This window comes from Pyrus communis, chromosome 2 (genome assembly GCF_963583255.1).
Source record: "Pyrus communis chromosome 2, drPyrComm1.1, whole genome shotgun sequence".
Taxonomy (NCBI): Eukaryota; Viridiplantae; Streptophyta; class Magnoliopsida; order Rosales; family Rosaceae; genus Pyrus; species Pyrus communis.
The window spans coordinates 33,551,361-33,577,574 of NC_084804.1; the positions used below are offsets into that span (position 1 = coordinate 33,551,361).

Consider the following 26,214-nt stretch of genomic DNA (forward strand, 5'->3'; position numbering starts at 1 on the left):
CTATTATTTTTAGGACCGGATGATATTCTAGCCTTTAGTGTTGGTCACTAAAGATTTTTCAGTGTATCGAGAATACGGCTTAACAAACCAAATACAAGAGCATCTCCAACCAATACTTCAAATTTCCAAGTAGACATGTAACGGTAAAAAATGGCATCTCATTTCATTCCAACCCATTAGCTAAAAGTTGATGTGGATTGAAGGCTTGGTGGGAGGCGTCAAAAACAATGTTCTAAAAAACGCTAGGCGCTAGTTGGGCGGAAGATTGGGGCATAGGCTGATTTAGATAAATTTATTATACATCGTACACATAAGTGTCATTTTACATATAAAAAGGCTTACAAATTACCCCAAATAAAAAAAAAAAAAAAAAAGCCCCAAAAAGACACGGCCCAATATATCCAGTTGATAAAATTAGCACATAACTCAAAAAGACCTTGTATGTTTAGTTATTTACAAAGAAAACCCTAACAAAAAGATGATAAAAGATTTGACAACCAACTCCTTGATATTTTGTTTAATTTATTATATTCTCAATCCAATAATGCAGTGTTATTTATTAAACAAATAATTTTCTTTATTCATTTCTGACACCTAAACCCAATTTCTCTGCATCTTCTTTTTCTTTATGTTGTCAATTCCAAAGTCTCCATCCCTTATCTTGGCTTCTCCCTTGGTTTAAACAAGCCTTACCTAGCTACCCTTTCCCTGGGGTGTCGTCTTGTCATCAACTAAACAAGCCTTCATCTTCATCAAACCGCATATCCTGACCAACCGAACCCAAAAATCAATTGAATTGTGTGGGTCAGTGTAGTGGTCATCCCCGATGGTGATGGTTTTAAGAAGTTCCAGACGACTTTCTCTCTCTTCTTTCAACAACAAAATTGCAGATTTCTCTATCTCTCATTCTTTAACAGATATCTCTCTTGTCTTTAGTACAAAGAGTTTATTATTATTATTTATTTTTTTTGTTACAAAACTAAGAGGCTGCCTAGACACTGATTAATAGCCCTTCTGATTTTTTGAACGATTTCATAATAATCGCAGCGGAGGTCTGCCATCCAGCGCCTAGGCGCCACCTAAGTGGCCGCCTAGTTCGCTTTTTAGAACACTGGTCAAAAGTGCCACCTCAAAATGAAGGTTATAAAAAACACTAAACGCTACTTGGGCGGCAGGCAAGGGCCTAGAGCCTAGACGGCTAGGCGGCCTAGGCATATTTATTTAAATTTATTATATATCATGTAAATAAGTGCCTATTTACACTTAATTAAAAAAATTATACTTGTATACATTGGTGAAGCTACAGAGGGACAAGGAGGGGCGACCGCCCCTCCCCTCTCCCGAAGTGAAGCCCAGGAGCCACGGTCCGCCCCTCTGCTCCCGTCGGAAAACCTGCAAGTCGTAATTCGTGAAGCCCCTTCCTAATCGGAAAGCACATTAGGCGAGACTAGGAGGGAGGGATTAAGCAGAGCTATTTAAGTCTGGGCGAGGCTGGGTGGGGTTAGGTGGGCGTATACGAAGAAGCCGGAAGCTGAAAGTTCTTTTGCACAGTCAGTCGTGCCCGAGGAAGACAATGAGGTCTCAACAACCATTTTAATTCCACGGTTTATTTAAGATGGTCCCACCATTTTCGTAATCGTTGCACATTTCTTTTAAATACTCCCCCATCTTCTATTTATTACTTTTTATATCCCTTCATTTTTCTCTTTCTTAACCTAAATATCATTTTTCCCCTCTCTTTAACCCAATATCACTTTTTATTTCTTTTAAGATCACCATATATTTTGTACCTACAACTCTCACCTTTTTGAAAAATAACGTTTTAGTTGATGTTTAAATATAATTTTGTTAAATAAGTGTTTAAATTTAATTAATTTATATAATATATTATAAATTTACCTAAATCCGTCTAATCTGCCTAGATCCTACCTACGCACAATATCCTAACCTGCCGTCCGATTAGTGCTAGCATCTTTTAGAATCTTGTTTTACAATCCCTCTTTCTAATTCTTTGCCTTTTGTGTGCCCAGATTGGCTGCAATCTGCAGCATTCAATCAACCAACAGCAGCCTTACAGCTGTTTTCATTCCATTCCAAGTGAAAGCCAACATAATCAATTTGATACTTATGAGTGGTTGGAGTAAAATATAGCAAGAGATGCTCCATTTTGCCGTTATTGCTATATTTTCAAATGAAAACGGGAGATGCTGGCAGTGATGTCTTCACTGAAAAGGATTTTTAATGTAACTTGTTTGTATTGATAAATTATGGACGATATTACTATATAAACAGACTTGGTTGTTTCCCTTTTTTTGAACTTTGTACTCTTTTAAATTTGCCCCTCCCCCTGCTAATTTCTGGCTTCGCCACTGCTTGTATGGATAATAGAAGAATGATAAAATGTAAAAATAGAAGTAGAAGAATACACAAAGTACATCCACCAAACAAGTTCAATATTTAAAAAATAGTAAGCATATAATCATAATGAGGAGTATTCTTGGATGATAGACTAAATTCTTCTTGTTCATGATCCTTGCATTGGATTGGACATAGATTAAATAATTTAACGTTGTTGTATCTAGTTTATTTTTTATTTTTTTGTATGTATCCCCTCAAAAGTTCCCCAATTCATTTCACAATTGGATGAACTTGTAATCAATCCATCATTTGCAAATCAGGTACACCATTTCCATAAGCATTCCACCATGAAACTAAAAAATAAAAAAGCACACAATTAATTAAAAATTATATATATGTATATATATATATACATACGTGTGTGTGATTCTATTAAGTAAAAAAATAATAAAACATTATCCCAATAAATTTATATAAATATATTACACACACACACATATATAAATAAATTTATATAAATATATTACACACACACACATATATATATATATATATATATATAATGTATATATTCCAAGGTGTTTGAAATGATAAAAAACCCCACATAGATGTAGTGGGTGGTTTATTAATGATTAAAAACCAAATAATATCCCATCTGTGTTTCTGACCCCTCCACCACACCTTTGTCACGCCAACTAAGATTTCCAAAGCCCATATCATTATCACACTTTGACCTGTTGGAAAGCGGAACACTCTTCCCATTTGAGTTTTTCCGTTTCTTCTTCTTCTTCCTTCAGTCATCAGAATGTTGAACTAAATCTCAAATCCAGATCGTGCTGCTGTGGATTGATACCTTAAAAGTTAAGAGTTTTTCTCTTTTTGCATTCTCTCTTTCCTCTTCTACTCACAAATGGTGAGCTATAGAATTTCAATCGAGGCTCCACTTTGAGATTGGGCATTGCAGATCCTACGTAAGAGTTGCAGAGCCAACTAGACAGTCGCTTAGAACTGCCCAGACCGCCTAGAGCGCCTAGGCGGCTGCCTAAATCTTCCCCGCCGTATATGAACATCTTGGACTAAATTGGGTCAGGGCTCCTCCATCGAGCGCCTAGACCGATTTTCAGAACACTGCTTAAAATACATATGCCAAATAATTATTTTAGTTTTTGGACTAGCCTTGCATTAAATGCTTGGTATAAGTGTAGCTATTTATATTTCTTTTAGTATTTACTAGCAGATGAGCACACATCCTGTGTGTGAACAATTTCATTTTAGTTTTTGTTATTGATTAAGGAGTGTGATTAATTTTAAAATTTTTAAAAAGAGTATGGAATAATAATGATGAGACAATTTCTCTTAATAAATGCATATTTTTTCTTTATAATTAAAGCCTCTTCAACCGCCCACCTCCTCCTACGTTCTCCTCAAACACAACCACTTAAGTTCATTCAAACTATCCAAAAAAACATCATGATTTCACGTACCTGTATGAAAAATGGTCGGATAATTTCTCTTAATAAGTGCATTTTTTTTTTATCTTATGTAAATAGTGTATCAAAAGTGAGGGTAAAATAGGAAAAAGAGGAATATAATTGTCATTTTCTTAAAAGATACAAAATTATTATTTTGCCCTCATTATGTAAATATTGTGTATCAAAAGTGAGGGTAAAATAGGAAAAAGGCAAAAAAAGGAAAAAAGGGCAAAAAGTTCAAAAGATACAAAATTACTATTTTGCCCTCTTTATGTAAATATTATGTTTCAAAAGTGAAGGCAAAATAAGAAAAAAAAGGGCAAAAAGTTGGCCACGAGGGTTTTCTTAATAATAGTATAGATTATAAAAATTAATATCTTAAAATACAAAATAATATATTAGACACATTGGTTGGCGATGCAATTTTAACATGATGTCAAATTGGCACGTAGATCATCAAATTAAAATATGGTGTTCAATATTTGACGTCTTTTTTTTTGAGATGCTTTAATAATACAATTGGTTAAAAACTTTAAAAGAAAATTCTAACCAATTGTATTATGATACCTAATATACTGGACTGTGTTTTCTGCATACTAAAAAATTTCTCGATATTCACAACCTTTTAACCCCCGTCTATAGATAATGTGATGTAAACCCAAATCGCTTATTTTTCTTTTAAACACCCTCATCTTATAGGCGAAAAACAACTCCTCTATTAAAAATGTGTGATCCTTCTACACATATTCGTCTATAGTTCTCTCTAATTACAAAAGTGAGAAATAAAAAGTAGAAACAGAATGATAATAGCATAGAGCTTTTCCAATGTTGAGTATAATTCTCTTAACTAGGGTCGACATGTGCATACCCATATAGCTCTCGCCGAACACACACTTTTCGCCGTTGTCATCAAACTTCCTTCTTTTGGCTTCTATTATGCTCGTAAATTCGTTATTATATATATAATAATTCTCCTTGTTTACATCTTTGTTTTACTTTTCTATATAGGTTTTACATTATATTTGTATTTTGTAGGTTGCAACAAGCAAACAGTGCAAAAGGAGCTAAAAAAGGCTTTTACAATCCTATGTCATCAGCACAGCCTCTGCAAATCAGTCGAGTTCATAGATTAAACTGTATTGACTCGGGAAGAACCAGGAGATGTGCCATATATGTTTGGAAAGCTACGGATGTCTATTTTCCGTGGAATTTTACGGTTCTTGAATATCATTTTTCTTGAGAGAGTTATGGAAGTTTTAGTACATGCAGGTTGGGCTATGCGCGAATATGAAATTTTCTACAAACGTGTATCAATGTGGCATATTAAATGAAGATTAAAATTCCTACGAGTTTTAACCAGTTGAAGAAAGCCAAAAAGTCTGAGAGAAAGTATATTAAAAGTCTTTAATATAATGAGACTTTAAAGCTCATTAAGCTTGATAAGGAAAAGAAGGCTAATTGCCTTGTCGGTTACAACTAGAAGGGGAATGAAGGAGGATCCCTAATCAGACCAGCAGAGGGGGTGTGAGATATAAAAAAAGCAAAGAAAAAACAAAAGCGAAAGAAGAAGATAGGCAGCAGCAGCCACCAAAACAGAGAAAGAACAACCCACGTCAGAAGGGAGAAAAAGGAAGGACCAGAGCACCGTTCTGCAATTCGTCATCGAAGAGTTTCTTCTTCTCCTTTTACTTTATGTTTTGTTTGTCTTTGCTGCCCATTTATATTATGAGTAACTAAATTTCATAGTTGGGACTTGGTTGAAGTCCTAATCATGTTTCCTTGAGTATTTTCGATACACTTTTGTTACAAGACAATTTGTTGATGCTTTAGTGATTAATTCCAGTTTTAATTCCAATCTTATTGAGTTATTTAATGATTGATCACCATAGAATAGCTCTGTAATTGAGTTTGTTACATGGGTACATTTGGATGATCGAGTCTTGTACCTATGCCGAGTAACAAGAGAACTAGTTACAGTTCTTGGAATTAATTATCACGAATAACCGGAATAGATACCAAGTTCTAGGACTCGTGTTTGTCGATTTCCATTGTATTATGCTTTCTTGGATTGCAACTTAGTAGATACCATGCTAAATACTTCGAGAATGAAAAGAGTTAGTGTAGGCACCCATGCCTAATTCGTTGTTTAGGGAAATCAATAGCTTAAAGAGTAGATACCATGCCTTTAGGTTGACAAACGTAAAGCATCAAAAATCTATTTTGTATCATAGTGTGTGTCAGTTGGTTAGGCGAAAAATGTTAGAGATGGAAGTCAAAGTCCTAACTATTCAAACATCGTTTTCAAAACCCTTATTGCCAATTACTTTTATTTGCCTACATTCTTTATATTGTGCTTTTATACTTAAACTTAAGACATCTCAAACTATTTTGTTAAACCTTTACTTGCATAGTTGCTAGTTTTGTGAATTAATTAATTTAAATTGTTAGGAATCAAATTCTAGATACATATTAGTGCAATCCTCGTGGGAATGATCTCGTACTTGCTTTCTATACTATGTGTTTAATCTTGTGCACTTGCGAGTTTAAAACGTGCAATTAGTAGCTTAATATTTAGATTGCTAAATGCATAACAGCTTCAAGAACTTGAGCATGCTCTTGACACTCTTAGAACAATTTCGTTTTCACTTTTTTAAAAACTGAAAGTTGAAATCTTATTTGATAACTAGTTTTAGTTTCCAAAAAATCAAGCCATTTGATAACCATTTCATTTTCATTTTTTTTTCTTCACTTTTTTAAAAACTGAAATCTTATTTGATAACTATTTTCAGTTTTCAGCAAAATGAAAACTGAAAACTACTTTCTTGATTTTTGAAAATTTGGCCTTGAGTTTTTATTTTTTGATTTTCAGTTTTCATTTTTTTGGAAACTAAAAGTAGTTACAAGAACCAAAACTACTTTCTTGATTTTTCAATAAATGAAAACCGAAAACCAAAACCAAAAACCAAAAACTAAATGATTATCTCCCTTAGATGTGCAACATTGGTTTTTATCCGCTCCGTGCTCCTTGGGGTGTCTTGCTCTTTAACAGCCTTTAATGAGCACTGGCTCAGAGAACAGTTTTGGTCTATCAAATTAATATAGGGTGATAAATTTGTCACTTAGTATTACGGTTTAATAGTATTCCTCTTCATTTATACGCGAGAGGTATTAGACTCGATTCTCGTCAAATGTGAATTTGAACCATATTCTTGTTAACCATTGAGGTTTAGCCTATTTTTCCACCCCTTAGTGTAGATTGTTTGTTAAAAAAAATATAGGTGATAAGTTTACAAGCTATATATTTCACACCTCTCATTAATACTCTCAGAAAAATTGAACAATGAAATAAGGGGAGTAACAACTATTTGAGAAAACAACACACACTGATTATTGAATAGAGATTACAATTCTAGTTGTTGAATACATTTCAATAAATAAATAAATAATAGCTCCCAAAATCAAAGATATCTGCTACATAGATATGTAAATGGTAAAAAACATGCTTAGCTAAAAATATTAAAAAAAGCTGTGAAGTCAATCGTCCATTATCTCACCAATTTGTAATTATTGGTATTTATTTTGGTTTGGACTTACAACACACAAATCAACATTCAATAATACCCTTACTGATTGGGGATTTCCTTTACAGGGAAAAACGAAATTATAAACTTCTTAACTTTCTTAAATCGAAACATCAAAGCATGAGAAAATCCCGCATACAAAGGAAGCTGTATGAGCCCAAATACAGACACAGGAAGAAAGGCGGCAACATAGAGGACAGAGCTTGTCAATCCCTCATTGAGATGAATCAAGAGCACAGCTGTAGCAGTGAAGGCGAGCATGGTCGTCACTAGCGAGAAGAAAAGAAAGGCAAATCCTAAATGCAGCCTGAGCGGAAGAGATTGATGGAAGTTTTTGAACTCAAACGGAGATGTCAAGATCGAGAGAAACGTGACGAGAGAAGACAATGAGCTGATGAGTGAGACAACGTCTGTGATGATAAAGGTAGTGAAGAAAGGAGAATGACGGAGAACAGGAACACCGCCTGAACTGTAACCCCCGGGAGCAGTGTAGGCGGCTGCAAAGACCACAGTGGCCACTAGAGCTGCCACGGCCGAGCATGACTGAGCAGTGCCTCTTATCCATGTTTGTGCCGACCGAAGAAGCTTTGCATGCTCACTATTAAAGAGCTCCTCCGCTGTCATACCCATGTTGTTGCGGTGCATGATGTAATGAGGAGGCATTATCTTTCTCACGCGCTACCAACAAATTCGTAAAACTAACTATTAATGTATGAATTAACCATTTCAATTCTTAGTCTGTCATATTTTTGTTTCCAATATGAATAAAAGGAAGGCTCATTATGTTTTTATTTTTAATTTTAATTTTTGATGGAGAGAATATAACTAAGGCCAGAGTCACTCACCACCATCCAACGTAATTCTTCTTGCAATTGCAACGCAGGACCACTTACACTTTGAGTGTCTGGAGAGTAATATGTCATATCTGCAGCTCGATGCAATATGGTATTTCCATCACTGTCAATCCTCGAAGTTAACCTCGACGTTATCGATCTGCTTCTCTTCACAAGCCTAAATATCTGCAACTGACGGTGCTTAATAGACATATGCAAAATGTTTTGTTGATTGTCGATATCGTGCGCCTCAACCGCCTGAGGATGTTCCTCAAACATCTTTTTCACGAGAGGTAATATTCCGGTGCTAGTTGCTATAAGCAGTGGGGTGTAGTTATAAATAGTATATTTTTTTGTTTCTCTTCCATCACCACCAATAGCAGCACTATCTTTCTGTAAGGACACCAACGAAATTGTCTTGTCTTCCTCTGTTTTCTTACTTTCTACCCACGAATAGTCTTTCTCTACGAGCAGATGAGTGAGCTCCGATAGTGATTTTTCTTTTTTTATTTGCTTCACGATCGAAAACACTCGAGGCCATCCTGTGTATGATTGATCATGCATATATAGGATTAAAATTAGCAATATAGTTAACTTTGTTTAGAAAAGAGTTATTGGAATTGACTGTCCTAGTTAATAAAGGATTAAAACTAGGAATTGATTGTACATTACTCACTTGTATTAAAAATGGGAGGCAATCTTGGTTTCCTACAAAGATTCTAATAGGAGAATCGCAAGGATATATTGTTTGTCAATATAAATAGTAGTCACTGCTCTCACAGAAAAATACTCTCATTAGACATTGTTTAATTGAGTAGTGTGTATCTAACAGAGAGAAGAAACTTATTATTAAAGTCGACTATAACTTCATCTTCTTTGATTTGTAAAGGTCAGATTATTCTTGCATGTTCATCATTTAGTCTATATAATTAAGAATTGAACAAAGCATACAATTCATAGGAGCAAAACAACATAAGACAATAATATATTATGTTCGATTTATTATATTCGAGGTTTGAGATTTATTTACTTGAGAGCGTCTTCGACAAGCAAGCCGTGGAAAACTGTGGAATCCATCTGCTCTCTCTATCACCGTCCCCATCAACATTATCATCTTCAGAGAGGCCTGAATAATATATGTAATGAAGATAGAAAAGGAAGCAGAAATATGATCTCATCCTAAATTCTACTCTTGCACTCCATTAGCATGAGTAAAACAACTGTTTTTACTAGAGTACAGGTAATTAGTATAGTTAAAGTGTTGTGAAATTGTTTAATCCGAATATCATGTACATAGTATTACATACTAGCTGCTAGATTAAAGTCCTATGTTATATATGCATGTGGAATGAAGCTACGGAGAACATAAAAAGAGATTAGAGAGAAATGGAGTTTTTTTTTTTTTTTTTTTTTATGTTTTTAATTATTGTTATTTACTATACACATTATTGTATTTAATGTAAGCGCGGGGGGGGGGGGGGGGGGGGTGGGCATAATTGGGAGTTTATATCGATGTGGTATACAATTCCTCTTCTCTTAAATAATAGTATAGACACGTACATTTATGAATAAGCATCTTCCATAAGCTTTTGCGATAGTAAACTTGGAAGGCAGATGGCATCTGGGCTAGCAATTGAAGGCTTGTGAAACCATCGTCTTCCCTTCTTTTTGCAAGATACGGGTACTTTTTCAGTAACCAAACAGCAGTTTCTGCATGATATATGAAAAGTGGAAACAGAACAGAAGAAAGAATGTTAATCAAACAACTGAATGACTTATTATCGCAATTTAGCTGATTTTACGAAAGTAAATATTATGATAGCCTCTTGCCACACATCTACCCGTGTGTCAATTGGTTATTTAATGTTTTATTCTTTTATTAAAAAATTGTATTTACATGTTTTTTAAATATAAATAAAAATAGATATGTCAGAAACTACCCTAATGTGCGTGAGGTAATTTCATTTTGGATTCTACAGTTTTGTCTCTTATGCCTTCCACAGTGGGCTGGAAAAAGTGAGTGTGATACCACTATATTGGACTCATATAGAATCATACTCTTACAATGGATGGAAAAATTTGAGTGTGAGACTAATATATTGAACTCACACTGGTGTCACCGTAGTGTTACAGGTATTAAACTCAAATTGCCTAATTCCTATATTTAGGTATCACACTCACTTAAACTACTGAATGTCTTATTACTAATTAAATTACATTCTTTGAAAATTTAAAGAGAAGAGGGGCATCTTTCAAAAGTACACAAAAATGACACACTTGCTCAATCTTATATAACATACGCCTTGGAGGAGCCCCCCAATACAAACAAACCCAACTATATATATATTAATTATTATCTAACTTCGATGAATAATGCTATTTTGAATGTTGAAAGAGAGAGAGAGAGAGAGAGAGAGAGAGAGAGAGACCAAAATGTTGGTTAATGACAGCGATATGAAGAACGGACATGCGATCAACGTCTCTGGTTAAGTGGTGCTCTATATTCGCATTTTGTTTGTTGAAATAGTCGACTAACTTTGTGTGACCGTAAGAAGCTGCCCTGTAGAACGGCGTTTCTCCTAAGTTGTTCTTGATCTCCACAATACGTATAGAGCTAGCTTCAACATCCGGCTCATACTCATTGTCTTGGCCAGCATCCCGTCTAGCAATTAGCTCTCTAGTGCTGGTATCGTGGCTTACCAACAGCACTGCCGCTTTCAGGTTTCCCGATGCCGCCACCTCGTGGAGGATGGTGTTCCCGTGGCTATTCTGCAGCGCCAAGGCATTCCGTAAATTCCGAGGGTCGTCGTTGGTCGCAGTTCTCACAAGGGAAATCAAGAATTCAAGCACGTCGTTCCGCCCGGCAAAGGCTGCGACGTGAAGTACAGTGTCTTTGTTCGTTGTCAATGGACTGGATACCTCTTCCCAGTTTCCCTTATAGTGTTGTTTCAGGCGTTCCCAGTTGTCGTACATGGCCCATTGATATGGATCTTTTGTTCGACTCAGTGCCACTCCCTCTCCTTCTATTTTCTCATCTTTTTCTCTCTGTTTCTTCAACCTCTCATCTCTCTCTTCCATCTCTCTCTCTCTCTCTCTCTCTCTCTCTCTCTCTCTCTCTCTCTCTCTCTCTCTCTCTCTCGTACAGTTTACAAAGTGACAGTACTGCATGTAAGTCATTTGCTTCATTGATAGTCCATATTATGGCCTTTTTTATGTACAATCGTCACCATCAGGCTAGCTAGATGGTAAACTGCACATAGGTACGTTGCTTAATCAAGAAACAAAGTTAAAGAACAACTTCAAAGTTCACTACGATTATTAAATATGCAATTTTCATCAAAGAATTAGATGCTTTCAAACTATATAATTTCAGACGTTGCTTAATCAAGAAACAAAGTTCAAGAACAACTGCAAAGTTCTCTACGATTATTAAATATGCAATTTTGATCTAAGAAATTGATGCTTTCAAACTATATAATGTCAAAAGCTGAAAAATGAGGGTTTTGAAAAGATTCAAAGTTAACAGCTGTCTTCTTCCCAGCCTTATGGTAAAGTGTGTTAGCATTGATCCACATGGTTTCGGTTTTGAAGGCTAGTATCGCAGAGAAAGAAGATAAGTAATTATGATTCAAATCCAAAAAGAAGATTAGAAGTGAAGAAAAGTAAGAAAAAAACATAACTAGCTTTGCTTTGTTTCCTTGAGAAGTTAAGGTGACAAAAATCTTCGCTTGCTTCGTTACTTTTTCTTTGAGTTCTTGGTTTTTAAGAGGGAGACCAAATTTTTAAACTAAATTTGCAAACTAAAAGATGTGTCATTAATATGAAATAAGCACGATAATCAAAATTTAAGTAATAATCCAATCATTACCATCCACATCATTTGGTTTAGAAATTTAGTCTCCCTAGCATTACCCTTATTTTTTTAGGGGAGGATGATATTCTAGCCTTTAGTGTTGGTCACGAGAGATTTTTCAATGTGTCGGGGTGTAAGATTGCTGGAGGAAATCTTAATTGAATGAAAAAGTAATTAATCGAGGTTAATTTTGTTGACTTTTTGTACATTCTTATTATCTCGGAATTCTTAATTTAGCATGATTTCATGTAAATTAGTTCTTTCCTTATTGATATGATTGTATCATCTTATGAATTCCTCCTTGAGAGATGAATAGACATATAATACACAATTCCAAAAGCATTCTCTTCTTGACGCCAAAGCCATGTCGTAAAAATAGGAAAAAACTTAGCTGTGTGCGGTAGCATTACCGTGTCTCAACTATGTTTGATGCGCCGTTGACCAGCGAGCGACTATCGTCGTTGCTGACAATAGATTAGCAAGCAACTGTTGTCATTACTACTCCTCTCTGAATTCGAAATGAACAGCGAGCGACGAGTGTCGTTGCTGCCCAGATTTCTTTGAAATCAGTTTCAATCAGAAACCCATAACCCAATCATCAGTTTGCCGTAGAGTCTGCTGCCCACCAGTGCACCGGTGCCCACGCACCAAACCTGAATCACCGTGTTATGATCCTGTGATTGCTTCGGTCACAAGTACTAGGAATTGGGCCAAAATGTAATAAGTGAGATTGAGTTGAGGGGTTTATTTGCTATTTGTAATTCTGTAGGAGAGTTTGTTTACAATTTCTGTCTTTTATTGCCATGTGGCACATTTCAAATGTGTATTGGGCTAACTACATAGCCATATGTTCCCTCTCTTCTAAAGGTTGGAAAGGAATTAAAAATAATTTTACAAAAAATATTCAGCTTCTTCTTCTCTCTTCTTCCACCGCAATTTCTGATCTTGTAAGCAGGTCAGGGTTGAGCCTCGCCGGATTCTGGTGCTATCATTGGTATCAGCCTCTGATCCTGGTTTACTTCCGTGCACGCCCCGTGCAACTACCACCAATCGTCTCTCTGCGAGGGACGGCTGTGTTGGTGCGCTAGAAGCTTCCATGGTTTCTCTTCATTCCTTGGTCGACGAAGCGGTGTCTGCTACTCTTGACACTAAATTGCAGCTCTACTTCGAGCAATTCCGTGGCGAACTATAATTTCAGCCGGACGGTAGTGGCCTTGCGGGTCCCGTGGTTACTGAATGTTCCGATCATCGTGCAACTGCACCAGATCCACATCCTCGGAGTCCGATTCGTGTTGGCAATGATCACCCACCATGACCGCCATGGATTCAGCGAGTTGAGTTTCCTCGTTTTGTTGATGGCGAGGATCCGCTTGCTTGGATTTATAAGGAGGAGCAGTTCTTCTCCTTCTACAACACTCCCGCTGCGCAGCGTGTCCTTACTGCTTCCTTCCATTTCGATGGTGAAGTCTTGCAGTGGTTTAAGTGGAGAGACTGTTTGCGCACTACTCCGACCTGGGAGGAGTTCACTCGAGCCTTATGCATGGAGTTTGGGCCATTCGAGTTTGAGGACACTGCAGAAACACTCTTCAAACTGCATCATACAGGTACTCTGAAGGATTACATCTTCGAATTTAGGTGTTTGGCTAATCGCACTCCTGATATTGGTCTTGTATTGCTTAAACCTGCTACTGTGCATGATGCGATTGCAATTGCGGTCCAATTAGATGCCAAACTGAGTTAAAAGAGTAGTCGGGTTAAATCCTCCCGTATTGAAACACCAGCTTGCACCTACCACTGTTACTCCTCCTACTGTGCCTAGAGGCAACAAGAAACATAAACTGTCACACTAACAAGCAGCAAGACGGCGGCATCAAATTCCATTGCAAAAACAAGAACGCATCCACAACACCAGAGGTTAAAAAGAGACTAGCCGTCTCAACACAACGAACAAATGAGGCAGTCACTCATACGATAGGATAGTCAACCAGAACATAAAAAAAAAAAATTAAAAAAAAAATAAAAATTTATGTTTTGAGCCCTCAGGCCAATTTCATAAACAGTAATCACTAAAAGCTCACCATTTACGAACACCATCGGATCACCACCAGAAATAATAAAAATACTAACAATAATGAAGCAGCAGCAGCAGCCAAATGGCAATGATCAGCGTGGCGCAGTAAACGACAGCTTAAAATGAAGCACTGTTTCACAAAATGACATTCCATCATTAGGCTTATTAAGAAAGGGTGACTAAAAGTATCATTAAAAAGCCAACCATACACGAATACCACAACCATAGAATTCCTTCTATGAACAAACTGGAGACATGCATACCACAGCCACACACACGCAGCAGATAGAGAAATTATCGAATTATACAAAAGAAGCAAAAAATGAGATAAAACTGAAGGAACAGTTTTAAAGTAAGCACAAAACATGACTCCTTACTCTCTATCCCAAAAAAAATACTGATTACTGAAGCAAAAAAAATACTGACTCATCACAAGGCTCCCCACTTTGCAAGGCTCGAGAGGACGTCTGTCGTACGCAGCCTTACCTTTACTTTGCAAAGAGGCTGTTTCCACGACCCGTGACCTTTGGCCACAAAGGAGCAACCTTTCTGTTGCGCCCCTAGCAATATTAAAGCCAAAGGCAAATTAAAGGGAAACAAAATATTTGTTTGTATATACGAATACTGATAAGAAAGAGATGCACCAATTGCCAACATACCTTAAACATGAAAACTAATAAACAGCCATTTACACAACACCACTTGGGTAGTAAAAGTAAACAAAAAAATAGCCCTCAGATCTTACTATATCCTGAATCCAAATTCAAGAATTCTGAGCTTTCATTTTCATTCACAGGCACATCCTGAATGACAGCACCAGCAGCAGCAACAACAACAAACGCCACCACCATAAAGAGTAGATGGTTACTCTTAACGATAGATTAATACGAAGCGAAGATGCTCATAAAGAAATCAAACGAACACCAAAGAACATGAGTCTGCATCATTGGGCAAAATGTGTAAGCTGTACCACGCCATATATGCAAGAAGCAACACTTAATAATTTCCAACTTGTTGCACAAACCAAGCAGAAAGAAAAACAAACCCACAGATACTCTGAGATTGTCATTGTAAAGATAACCACATCACAGACAACATAACTATTTTCAGTTGACTGAGGTCTCATAATAATTGTTGAATTAGCATTTCAAGCCAGAGAGAGAGAGAGAGAGAGAGAGATCGAGGATGGTGGCGTTGATGATGTCGATGACTAGTACAGCAAAAATGATAGAAAAGGCTCCTAATTACAATCCACAGAAACTGAACATAGACTTATCAAGAATATGGTTAGTATTTTATCTGACTCATTTAGAAACAAACAATCGAGCTTGAAATCATCTGTTTTCAGTGCATCACTGTTTATTCGCCGAATTAGATAAGCTAGTGTTCCATATATATATTTATAAAGGATGGTGCTATCCACACACCCCTTTTTACCTCTAACACACTCATCTCAATTTCCGGCCATTGAATCAAATGAATTGTAGAAGATCAAAATGACAACAACAGGTGTGTGGGAGGTACAAATTTGTGTAGTTTTACTGTTTGCATGTTGTCAACTAAAATATTCCAGACAAGCATGTGTTTTCTGTAATGATGTTTTAATTATTACATTTGTGAAATTGCGTTAAACCCTAAGACCATAGTTTCTCAACAACAAACATTTGCAACATGAAAATTCACCAACAATTTGGCATAAAAGTAAAATGAGAAAGAACCTCACCTGCAAAAGGTGATTTCTCTTTCTCTAATTAGCATGTAGTACCAATAGCACTAGAACTCCAGGACTCGTTCTGTTGGACTAAGAATACCAAACAGTCCAAGTTTTCTTAGTTGATAGTGTTGAGTCTTCAATTGAATAAAGGCTCCTTGACAAGAAGATTAACTTTTTCGTTTAAAAATTTGAGTACATCTTCTCTTCCTTCTTTTATCAGCAACTGCCTTAATCTCCCAAAAGTCACACCTGCTGGCCGAATCCCCTTCTCTACCATCTCTTCCAGTAAGACACAAGCCTTTGAAACATTTCCCTTCTCACAATATCCATTTATAAGGACTGAATATGTGTGCATGCTCGGGACAAACTGCTTCAACTTCATGTACTTCCAGACTTTATGAGCCATCTTCAACTCATTTCTCTCACAAAACATCTTTATCATCATTGTATACGTATCTGCATCTGGTTCGCATCCTTTGATCATTTTGCGAAAGACACTAAATGCCTCCTCAGTCTCTTCACGATCAATCAAACTATTTAAAATGACATTGCAAGTCCTTGAATTGGGAGTAACGCCTTTGGAATTCATATCGTTTAAGACCCTATAGACGTTCTTGAACTTGTTAGCCTTACAAAAAGCACCGATCAAGGCATTGTACACAACCACATCAGCCCTTATTCCATTCCTTTCCATCTCCAAGAATGCAGCAACAGCATCTTCAATCCTGTTTTCAACCCCATACGTATGCACCAAAACACTATAAATAAAAGACGTCGGCGTACAACCACTATCATCCATGCCCCGAACAATATCAACGGCTTCATCCACCCTCCCTGCCTTGCAAAGAACATCAACCATGATATCATAAGTCACTATATCAGGATTGCAACCTGCATCAATCATTTCTCTGAACACCTCCCTCGCTTTAGGCAAATTCGGATCCTTCCCCCATCCACTAATCAATATACTATAGGTCTTTGAGTCTGGCTCAAACCAATCCTTCATTTTATCAAAAACCTCCTGAGCCTTCCTCACATTCTTGGACTTACACAGAGCACTCAGCAGGTCATTGAACGCCGCTAAATTTGGGGCACAATCATACTTCTCCATAACATTAAACGTATAAAGTGCTTCCTCAACTTTCTGTGCCCTGGCATACTTCCTCATAATGATTCCAAACGTCTCCATATTCTGCATCCTCTTCGACCTCATCAAGTTCACAAGCTCCCACATGATCTGGTACTGCCTGATCTTGGCCAAAGATTCAATCATAGCATGGTAGGCCTTAACACTATGCGTATAATTTTGCTGCTTCCCCGCCCACTCAAAGAACCGGTATGCAACCATACCGGCATTGTTGAATCTCGTGAGAACTTCCTCTACCATTTCAGGTGAAATTCGGATCCCGGTTTGGTCAAGGGCAGTATCAAGAGCAAGTGTTGGGCAGGACATCATAATTTTGCAAAGTCTTTTTGTTGGGTCGGAAAATTCCCTCATGGGTTCGGTTGAACAATAATTCCGGGTCAATTTCATCAACCCAAAACCTAATCTTTCCCCACATTTTTGTAATCTTATGGCCATGTTTTGGGGAACCCGATTGAAAAATCAAGTCACCTGGATCATTTGAAATCTAAATTTAGTGAAATCAAACATCATTTAACTAATCAAATAGGGAACTATTATTAGCAGTCCAAAAATCTCATTCTACACTCCTATAACTGTATTTTTCTTTCGAATTATAGAAAATTTGGAGTGCAAAATGAGATTTTTGAGTGCCAATAACAATTCCCATCAAATAATGGGAATGCATTAACAAATTAGGACCAACGAATTTAATTTTTGAAGATTGAAAATAAATTAAGAAAAATAATAAGACTTCCTGAAATTTCCTGCAATTTGATTTGCTCTAACATCTTCCAATAAATAAATCAAAGGAAATAGAAATTCTAAAGAGAGAGAGGGGTGAAGCAAACATACTTATACCAATACCCACCAACCAATTCTATTCAGTCACGGCCAAATTCCATAACAGAAATACTACCATGCTTGCTTAAATAACATTACTTGGACCGCAAACACCCACACTGATACATATAAAGCATCCCAAAGATCTAAGGAAACCCCTTCCGGCACTTATCCAATGTTCACTAAGAAAATGTAGGAAAACAATAGAGACCAAAATCTCGAACTTAAACCAAAATCCATAGTATCCAATTTCCAGGTTTGCAATTGATACGAAACCAAAATCCTTTTCCTTTACCAAAAATTGCCAAATTTGTTTTATCACAAACTACAGCAAGCACATAACAGATGCAAAAGATTCAATCTTTTCTTAGTTCTCCTACCAACCAAACAAAATTAAACCCAAAAGAAATGGAGGAAACGAAAGAAATTAACCTCCAGAACTCCTCGGCAACTGTCTCTCCTTATTCGAGCTCGTGTCGTCCTCACTTGGCTTAGGGGTTCGCCTCGGTCTTCACGGTGCTGTCCAGAACTGGAGGGAGAGAGTGAGAGTTCTGCAGAGGAGCGAGTGCCCAAGAAATGGTCGATCTTGGGTTATATTGGACTAGGGCCTGGCATTTGAATAAAAAACCGACTAACCACACCAACCGCACCGGCTTTTTTTTATTCCCTTCAATTTTCACTGGTTAAACCTAATAACCTATATAACATAATTGTCACGTGACATTATCTAGAAGATGAGTTAGTTAATACAGGTAGAAGGGTATTGTTGTAATTAGCCCTTGTGATTATTTAAGAAGTGATAAGGCTGTTATTTGAGTAAGAAGAAAAACATTGTAATAGTTTTTGAAAGTGTCAATACAATCTCTCTCTTCTCTCTCTTTCAATCTTCTTCTTCTCTTCTTCTTTGACTCTGTCATCTATTGTCGTTCATAGTTCTTCTATGTTAATATGGTATCATCGTCACAATTGGCTCGTCGCCATTCTCGATTCTGGTAAAGACTTATGCTGGTTTGGGTGCTGCTTGAAGATTGGGTGTTTGGTGATATGAAACGGTGTTGTGTGGGTGTTTGGAGATTTGGTGGTGCAATTTCAGTAAATCAGGTGACTTGTTTTTGTTTGATGCTTATTTCTTAGAGTTGTGGTCTTTGATTTACTTTTGGGATTTAATTGAAGTGAAGATTTGGGGTTTTTTGGTCGAATCTTGATGTGTTGACCTCGACAAGTATTAGTCTTTCCTTGGAGTATCATTCTCTAGGGCTTGTCGATGTAAAGAAGAAAGTGTAATTCTTTCTATGAATCTTGGAGTTTCATTCTCCTAAGATGAAGTGTGATTTGGAGTTTTATTCTCCTTGGGTATTTTTCTGTGAATCTTGGAAGAAAGTTGTGTTTGTGGAGTGTCAGTCTCCTTTTTTGGGTATCTTTAATAGAAGCGTGAGATTTGTGTTGTGATTTGGAGTTTCATTCTCCTTGGGTATTTTTTCTGTGAATCTTGGAAGAAAATTGTGTTCATGGAGTGTCAGTCTCCTTGTTTTGGTGTCTTTATTACGATTTGTGACTGGTTGAGTTTGTTTTAATGGCGTCTTCTTCATTCAAGACTAAGAATTTGTTGGGTATGTTGACTATAAAACTCAGAGATGACAATTTTGCCAAATGGGCATTTCAGTTTCAGTCGGTTCTTAAAAGGTATAAATTGTTTGGCCATTTTAATGGTACAATTGCGTGTCCTTCAAAGTATGCGGTGAGTTCAAAAACTGGTATCACTAAGGAGATTACTACAACATTTCTTGAAGGGGAGTCTATTGATTTGGCTCTTATTAGTTTGTTGCTTGCTACATTAAAAGATGAGGCAATGGAATATGTCTTGGGGTGTAGGACTGCTTTTGAAGCATGGTTGAATCTTCTTGAACGTTATGCTTCTATTTTGAAATCTAGAGTCAATCATTTGAAAACTGAGTTGCATACGATTCAAAAGGGTACATATAACATTAATAAATACTTGTTGCGATTGAAGAATATTAGAGATCAGTTGATGGTTGAAGGAGAGACAGTCGCTGACAATGATATTATCATTGTTGGATTGGTAGGTTTGCCTAAGGAATATGGTGTTATTCGCACTATTATCTTGGCAAGGGAATCTTCAATTACTTTAAGGGAATTTCATGCACAATTACTTGGAACTAAAAAGGAGATTGAATGATAAATGAATTTGTTATCTCAAAATAGGACTGCTCTTTTTGTTCAAGGTTCTCAATCTAGTTAGAATGCTAGTTTGGTTTGTCATGTATGGTAGTGTATTTTCAAATGGTGCATCATCATCTAATTCTCAAAGTCATGATCATCTACCTGCTACTACAGGGGTATTATTGTTCGACAGCCACATGGTGCATTTAATAATTTTTCTCACAATGGTATGAACTCTCAAATATTTGGTTCTAATACATTTTCTGCAGGGTATAAAAAATAGTCTTATGGTTATGGTTTTGTGGGACAATCTAATTCTAGACATCAGCAAGGGTTCAAGTCTCAGAACTACAATGAGGGTTATAGGTCTAGAAATGGTGGTCAATACAGGAATAACAACAACAATTATAGAAATGGTGGTACTAACTTGAGAGGAAGAAGGTTTGAAAATGGAAATGGTCATTACTCTGCAGGTTATAGACAAGTTCATAATGGTATTGGATCATGGTCAGACAATACAGAAGCCAAAACAAATGTTATAATTGAGTGCCAGGTTTGCAATAAACAGGGACATACTGTAGTGAATTGTTTTCACTGAAACACAAGCAATGCACCAACTGGTTTTATTGTAGAATGCCATATATATGGATAAATGGGGCACTTTGCTTTTGACTGTTTTCATCGAGGGAATTACGTATTTCAATGTTAGCCACCATCATCATCTTTGTCTGCCATGAATGCACAACAAACATCTTAAATTCTTCCTCAGGACTCGTGGATTGTGGATTTGGGTGTTTCACATCACATGACTGCATATATAACTACAATGAATCAAGTGGGTCCTTATCACGGTTCTGATAATATAACCATTAATAATGGTTTAAGTCCCCTAATTCAACATATTGGTTCCACTGCAATACACACTCATAATCATTCACTTATTCTTAGTAAAGTTCTTCATGTTCCAAATATTACCATAAGTCTTCTCTCTATTAAACAATTATGTGCAGATAATAATAGTTGGTTTATATGTGATGAGTGTGAGTTTTTTGTGCAGGACAAGAGGACAAGGGAGGTGGTGAATCACGGAAAGAGTAAACTGGATGAGTTATTTCAGATTCTAGTTGTTAAAGCTTCTAGAGGGCAAGAGTTTGTTACAAGAGATTCAGTAGCTTACTTAGGAAAACTGGTGAAATCAGATATTTGGCATCAAAGATTGGGACACCCTGCACATGATACTATGGCTGCAATGTTAAGACAGTCTAAGGTTTTACACAAGTTAGATGATACTTGTACTACTTGTATTTCTTGTATTACAAGCAAAATGTCTAGGATACCTTTTCCTGTTAGAAATGACAGATGTTTGGTTCCTTTTGAGAAAGTTCATACTGATGTTTGGGGTCCAACTCCTATAAAGTCTGTGGAAGGTTTTCGATACTATGTACTTTTTGTAGATGAATACACAAGATTTACTTGGTATTTCCCATGTGCAACAAATATGATGTGCATGCAATTTTTGTCAAATTCTATGCTTTCATTCACACTCAATTTGGGATGACAATTAAAGGTTTGCAAATAGATGGTGGAGGTGAATACACTAGCAAGAGGTTTACATCATTTTTGGCTGCAAAAGGTATTATGCAGCTTATTTCATGTCCTTACACACCTCAACAGAATGGGATTTCTGAGAGGAAACATAACATGTGGTGGACACTGCTCCCACTTTGTTAAATGCTTCTGGTTTAAGTAGTGAGTTTTGGTACTTTGCCTATGCTCATGCAGTCTTCTTAATTAATAAAATGCCCTGTAAGACTTTGTCATTTAGTTCTCCTTATTTGCTATTATACAATAAGGTGCCTGAGTTACAGTCCTTAAGAATTTTTGGATCTGCTGTGTTTCCATGGACAAAACCTTATAACAATCATAAATTGCAGTTTAAGTCCAAAATGTGTATCTTCGTAGGCTATGCAATGGGGTATAAGGGAATCATATGTTATAATCCAGTCTAAGAAATGCATTATATCAAGGCATGTTATTTTTGAAGAGTCAATATTTCCTGCCAAATTGAGACTTTCTCACAGTGGTAAGGCATCTGCTGAGACAGTCAATCAAACTAGTTATGTGATTATACCATTTCCTATTCCCATGAGTATTATGAGGTTTCAATTTGAGCATGGTTAGCCAGCAGAACTTCCCGTGGCTATTCTCCAGCACCAAGGCATTCCGTAAATTCCGAGGGTCGTCGTTGGTCGCAGTTGTCACAAGGGAAATCAAGAATTCAAGCACGTCGCTCAGCCCGGCAAAGGCTACGACGTGAAGTACAGTGTCGTCATTCGTTGTCAATGGACTGAATACCTCTTCCCAGTTTCCCTTATAGTATTGTTTCAGGCGTTCCCAGTTGTCGTACATGGCCCATTGATATGGCCATTTTGTTCGACTCAGTGCCTCTCCCTCTCTATCTATTTTCTCATCTTCTTCCCTCTGTTTCTTCAACCTCTCCATATCTCTCTCTCTCATCTCTCTCTCTCTCTCTCTCTCTCTTTCGTACAGTTTACAAAGTGAGTACTGTATGAGACTCATTTGCTTCATTGATAGTCCATATTCTGGCCTTTTTTCTGTACAATCTTCACCATCAGGCTAGCTAGATGGTAAGCTGCACATAGGTACGTTGCTTAATCAAGAAACAATGTTAAAGAACAACTACAAAGTTCTCTACGATTATTAAATATGCAATTTTCATCAAAGAATTAGATGCTTTCGAACTATATAATGTCAAAAGCTGAAAAATGAGAGTTTTGAAAATATTCAAAGCTACCAACTGTCTCCTTCCCAGCCTTATGGTAAAGTGTGTAGCATTGATCCTCATGGTTTCGGTTTTCAAGGCTGGTATCGCAGAGAAAGAAGATAAGTAATTATGATTCAAACCCAAAAAGAAGATTAGAAGTGAAGAAAAGTAAGAAAAAAACACAACTAGCTTTGTTTTGTTTCCTTGAGAAGTTGAAAAAAAGGTGACAAAAATCTTGGCTTGCTTCGTTTCTTTTTCTTTTAGTTCTTGGTTTTTTAGTAGGGTGATCAAAATTTTAAACCAAATTTGCAAACCAAAAGATGTGTCACTAATATGAAATAAGCACGGTAATCAAAACTTAAGTAATAATTCAATCATAACCATCCATATCATTTGGTTTACAAAATTTGGTTTAGAAATTTGGTCTCCCTAACATTACCCTTATTTTTTAGGGGAGGATGATATTCTAGCCTTTAATGTTGGCTATGAGAGATTTTTCAATGTGTCGGGGTCTAAGGTTGCGGGAGGAAATCTTAATTGAGTGAAAAAGTAATTAATCAAGGTTAATTTTGTTGACTTTTTGTATATTCTTATTATCTTGGGATTCTTAATTTAGCATGATTTCATGTAAATTAGTTCTTAGTTCTTTCCTTATTGATATGATTGTATCATCTTATGAATTCCTCCTTGAGAGATGAATAGACATATAATACACAATTCCAAAAGCATTCTCTTCGGCGCCAAAGCCATGTCGTGAAAATAGGAAGAAACTTAGCTGTGCGAGATAGCATTGCCGCGACTCAGCTATGTTTGGTGCTCAGTTGACCAGTGAGTGACTATCATCGTTGCTAACTATAGATTAGCAAGCGACTGTTGTCATTACTACTCCTCTCTGAATTTGAAATGGACAGCGAGCGACGTGTGTCGTTGCTGCACATATTTCTTTGAAACCACGAACGCATCGCCTCCATTGCGTCGGAAAACGTGACCCATTGATCCATTCTTGCATGTGTTCTCACAGAAGAAAAAAAAAAGAAAAAAAAAGGAAATAATATTGTTTGTTCAAAAAAAAAAAAGGAAAAAAAAAAGAAAGAAAAAGAAAACAAAAGAAAAAAAAGATAAAGATAAAGAAAAAGAAAAAGAAAATATTTGATTTTTGTTGCAGTTATATTTAGAATAGAAATGTGATTGTGTAAATCCTAGTAGATATGAGAATGTATCTTACATTCCTATTAGTAGTAAATTACCTATTAAGAGTTGTAATAACACACACCCATAATTGCATATCTCTCTTTCTCTCTAATATTGCCGCACCTTTCTCACTCTCTATGGCCTCCATAATTGTTCAGTAAATTATGCCTACAACACGTTATCAGCACGCTCTTGACGCTACGCTAAAGAGAGTTTATTCTTCAATCAGGAGAGTATTACGTTTTAATCATTCTTTTTATGATTAATTTACTATTTTATTAAATTGATTTACATGCTATTAATTCAATTTATTTTTTATGTGTTGAATGTGATACAACACATTGGAGATACAATTCTGGCTTTCCGAGAAGGATCTTTTACAAATTCAAAGTCTTTTGTCGTTTTCTGCTAATCAGGTACGCTTAAAATAAAGAAAGATATTTGAAACGTCCACGAAGCATGAAAACATTCCCTATGATGCATGAGCCCCCCAATGTTTACATTTTCCTTCCAATATATATATTGTATATGTTCATATATTTTTCAATATATATATATATATATATATATATATATATATATTTGTTTCATGCATCGCACAATTAAATTGTTATGTGTAATATGTGCGTCAAAGTACAAAATTAAATTAGAAGCATATTTAGGGTTTCCTAAACCCTTGAGGATTTCGAAAGAAATAGGAGAACTTAATCATGGTGCGGCACACCCACCGCACCACCGTGGTACTGTGTATACAACCAGGCCGTGTGCCTGGTCTGGGTTCCTTCACCACGGGCCTGCAGCCCTGCCCACACCAGCGCCCGCAAGCCTTTATGCTTGCTGGACCTCTCTGTTGCCTCGGCCTGCAGCCAATTCCACCAGCCCAGTCGGCTGGGTCCTCTCCCACAAGAACGCGTCTGCCACCCCACGGGGCTGGGCCTTGTCCCACGTGCACAAAGCTTGCAGCCTAGTTTTCCTGGGCCTGCCCGGGACCCCTACCCCCCCCCCCCTTTTTCGGTCCAAACAAAGAACCCAGCTACGGCTGGGGTTCATCCCACTCCCGTAAGGCTTTTGGGCCTATTTTTAATTGGACCCGTGGCCTGAAGTCCACCCCATGGCCTTAGGGCCTTGCTTACTCACAGCACCCAGCCCAAATATTTTTGGGGCTATTTCGACCAAATAATATTATTTTAATATTATTTAGCTTCTATGATTGACCCCGAATAGTCTCAATCTATTGAATTAATTAAAAGTGACATGCAGTCCATTAATCTGATAATGAATCCAAAATTATTGATCTGAAGATCACTTTTTAGACATTAACGATTCAATAATTCATTTTTATACTTTGAACCGTCACATACTTTCGTAGTAACAAAGCTCACACTTGAGTTCCCGAAGAAACTCAAATCCACTATACTTAATAAGCATATTGCATTATGTATGTCTTACAGGAACCTTTCATTATGAACTAATTGTTCATAAAACTAAATTGAACTTGCAGTTTCAAATTTAGTGCCTTTGAAACCCGAAGTTTTCATAAAATAATACACCCATGAAAACCCGACGTTTTTCATGAAAACCATGTCTTAGCACTCAAATGTTCTAACTTTGATGCTTATGGTTGATTCATTCCCATAACACTAATCACAATCTTGTTCCCTCCAATTCAGTGGATTGTCAAACTGTAACAAGTTCGATTTTCTTGGTGTGGACATTTCTAATAAAAACCACTTTATGTGGGGTACAAGATGTGAATCTCCACTTGACTATCAAGAATTTGAGAAACCATTGAAGCTAACAATGGCAAGGAAGAGCTAAATAAGCCTCCGCCATGATCTTCATTCGAAGACTTATGTCTGAAGCATTATCAATGGAAATACCTCCCGAACAAAGATTCCATGGCTCTTGGGCTCGCTCTTATGGACCGTGTGATCATGCGACATATTGCCCGAAGCCCACCATGATTACGTCCATGAATGAGTACAATTCTGAAGTTTATAAATCCGATCAAATTTTGACTGGAGAATATTTTTCTCGTCCTTCCATGTTTCTCACTCGCCCCTGAAGCAGTAGTGTAGAAAGCGGAAGTTTACCACATTCTCAAATCTGATTACTACCATAAATATATGGTATAATTAGGGCCTGCCAAGGTGTGGCATCATGCCCAAAGTGTGATCCTTGGCACCTAAGACCTAAAACTTTAAAAATA

The 26,214-nt window shown here is 36.8% G+C and overlaps 1 protein-coding gene and 1 pseudogene across 2 annotated transcripts; both read right to left on the minus strand.

Annotated features, from left to right (window-relative positions):
* Window positions 1-7,511: 7,511 nt before the first annotated feature.
* Window positions 7,512-11,505, minus strand: LOC137722887 (protein ACCELERATED CELL DEATH 6-like; annotated as a pseudogene).
* A 2,644-nt stretch (window positions 11,506-14,149) lies between these two features.
* Window positions 14,150-18,452, minus strand: LOC137725774 (pentatricopeptide repeat-containing protein At1g77360, mitochondrial-like). 2 transcript variants are annotated; one of them, XR_011067542.1, is made up of 3 exons: window positions 18,281-18,452; window positions 15,892-17,497; window positions 14,150-15,106 (listed from the first exon to the last, which is right to left on the minus strand). XR_011067542.1 is itself a non-coding variant. In XM_068464556.1 (2 exons), exon 2 carries the CDS (start codon window positions 17,462-17,464, stop codon window positions 16,019-16,021), a length of 1,446 nt encoding a protein of 481 aa, XP_068320657.1. In that variant the 5' UTR covers window positions 17,465-17,497; window positions 18,281-18,452; the 3' UTR covers window positions 15,116-16,018. The 2 variants fall into 2 exon arrangements, 1 of the variants encoding a protein (XP_068320657.1); XM_068464556.1 differs by lacking the exon at window positions 14,150-15,106 and having other exon boundaries at window positions 15,116-17,497.
* Between the last annotated feature and the right edge of the window lie 7,762 nt (window positions 18,453-26,214).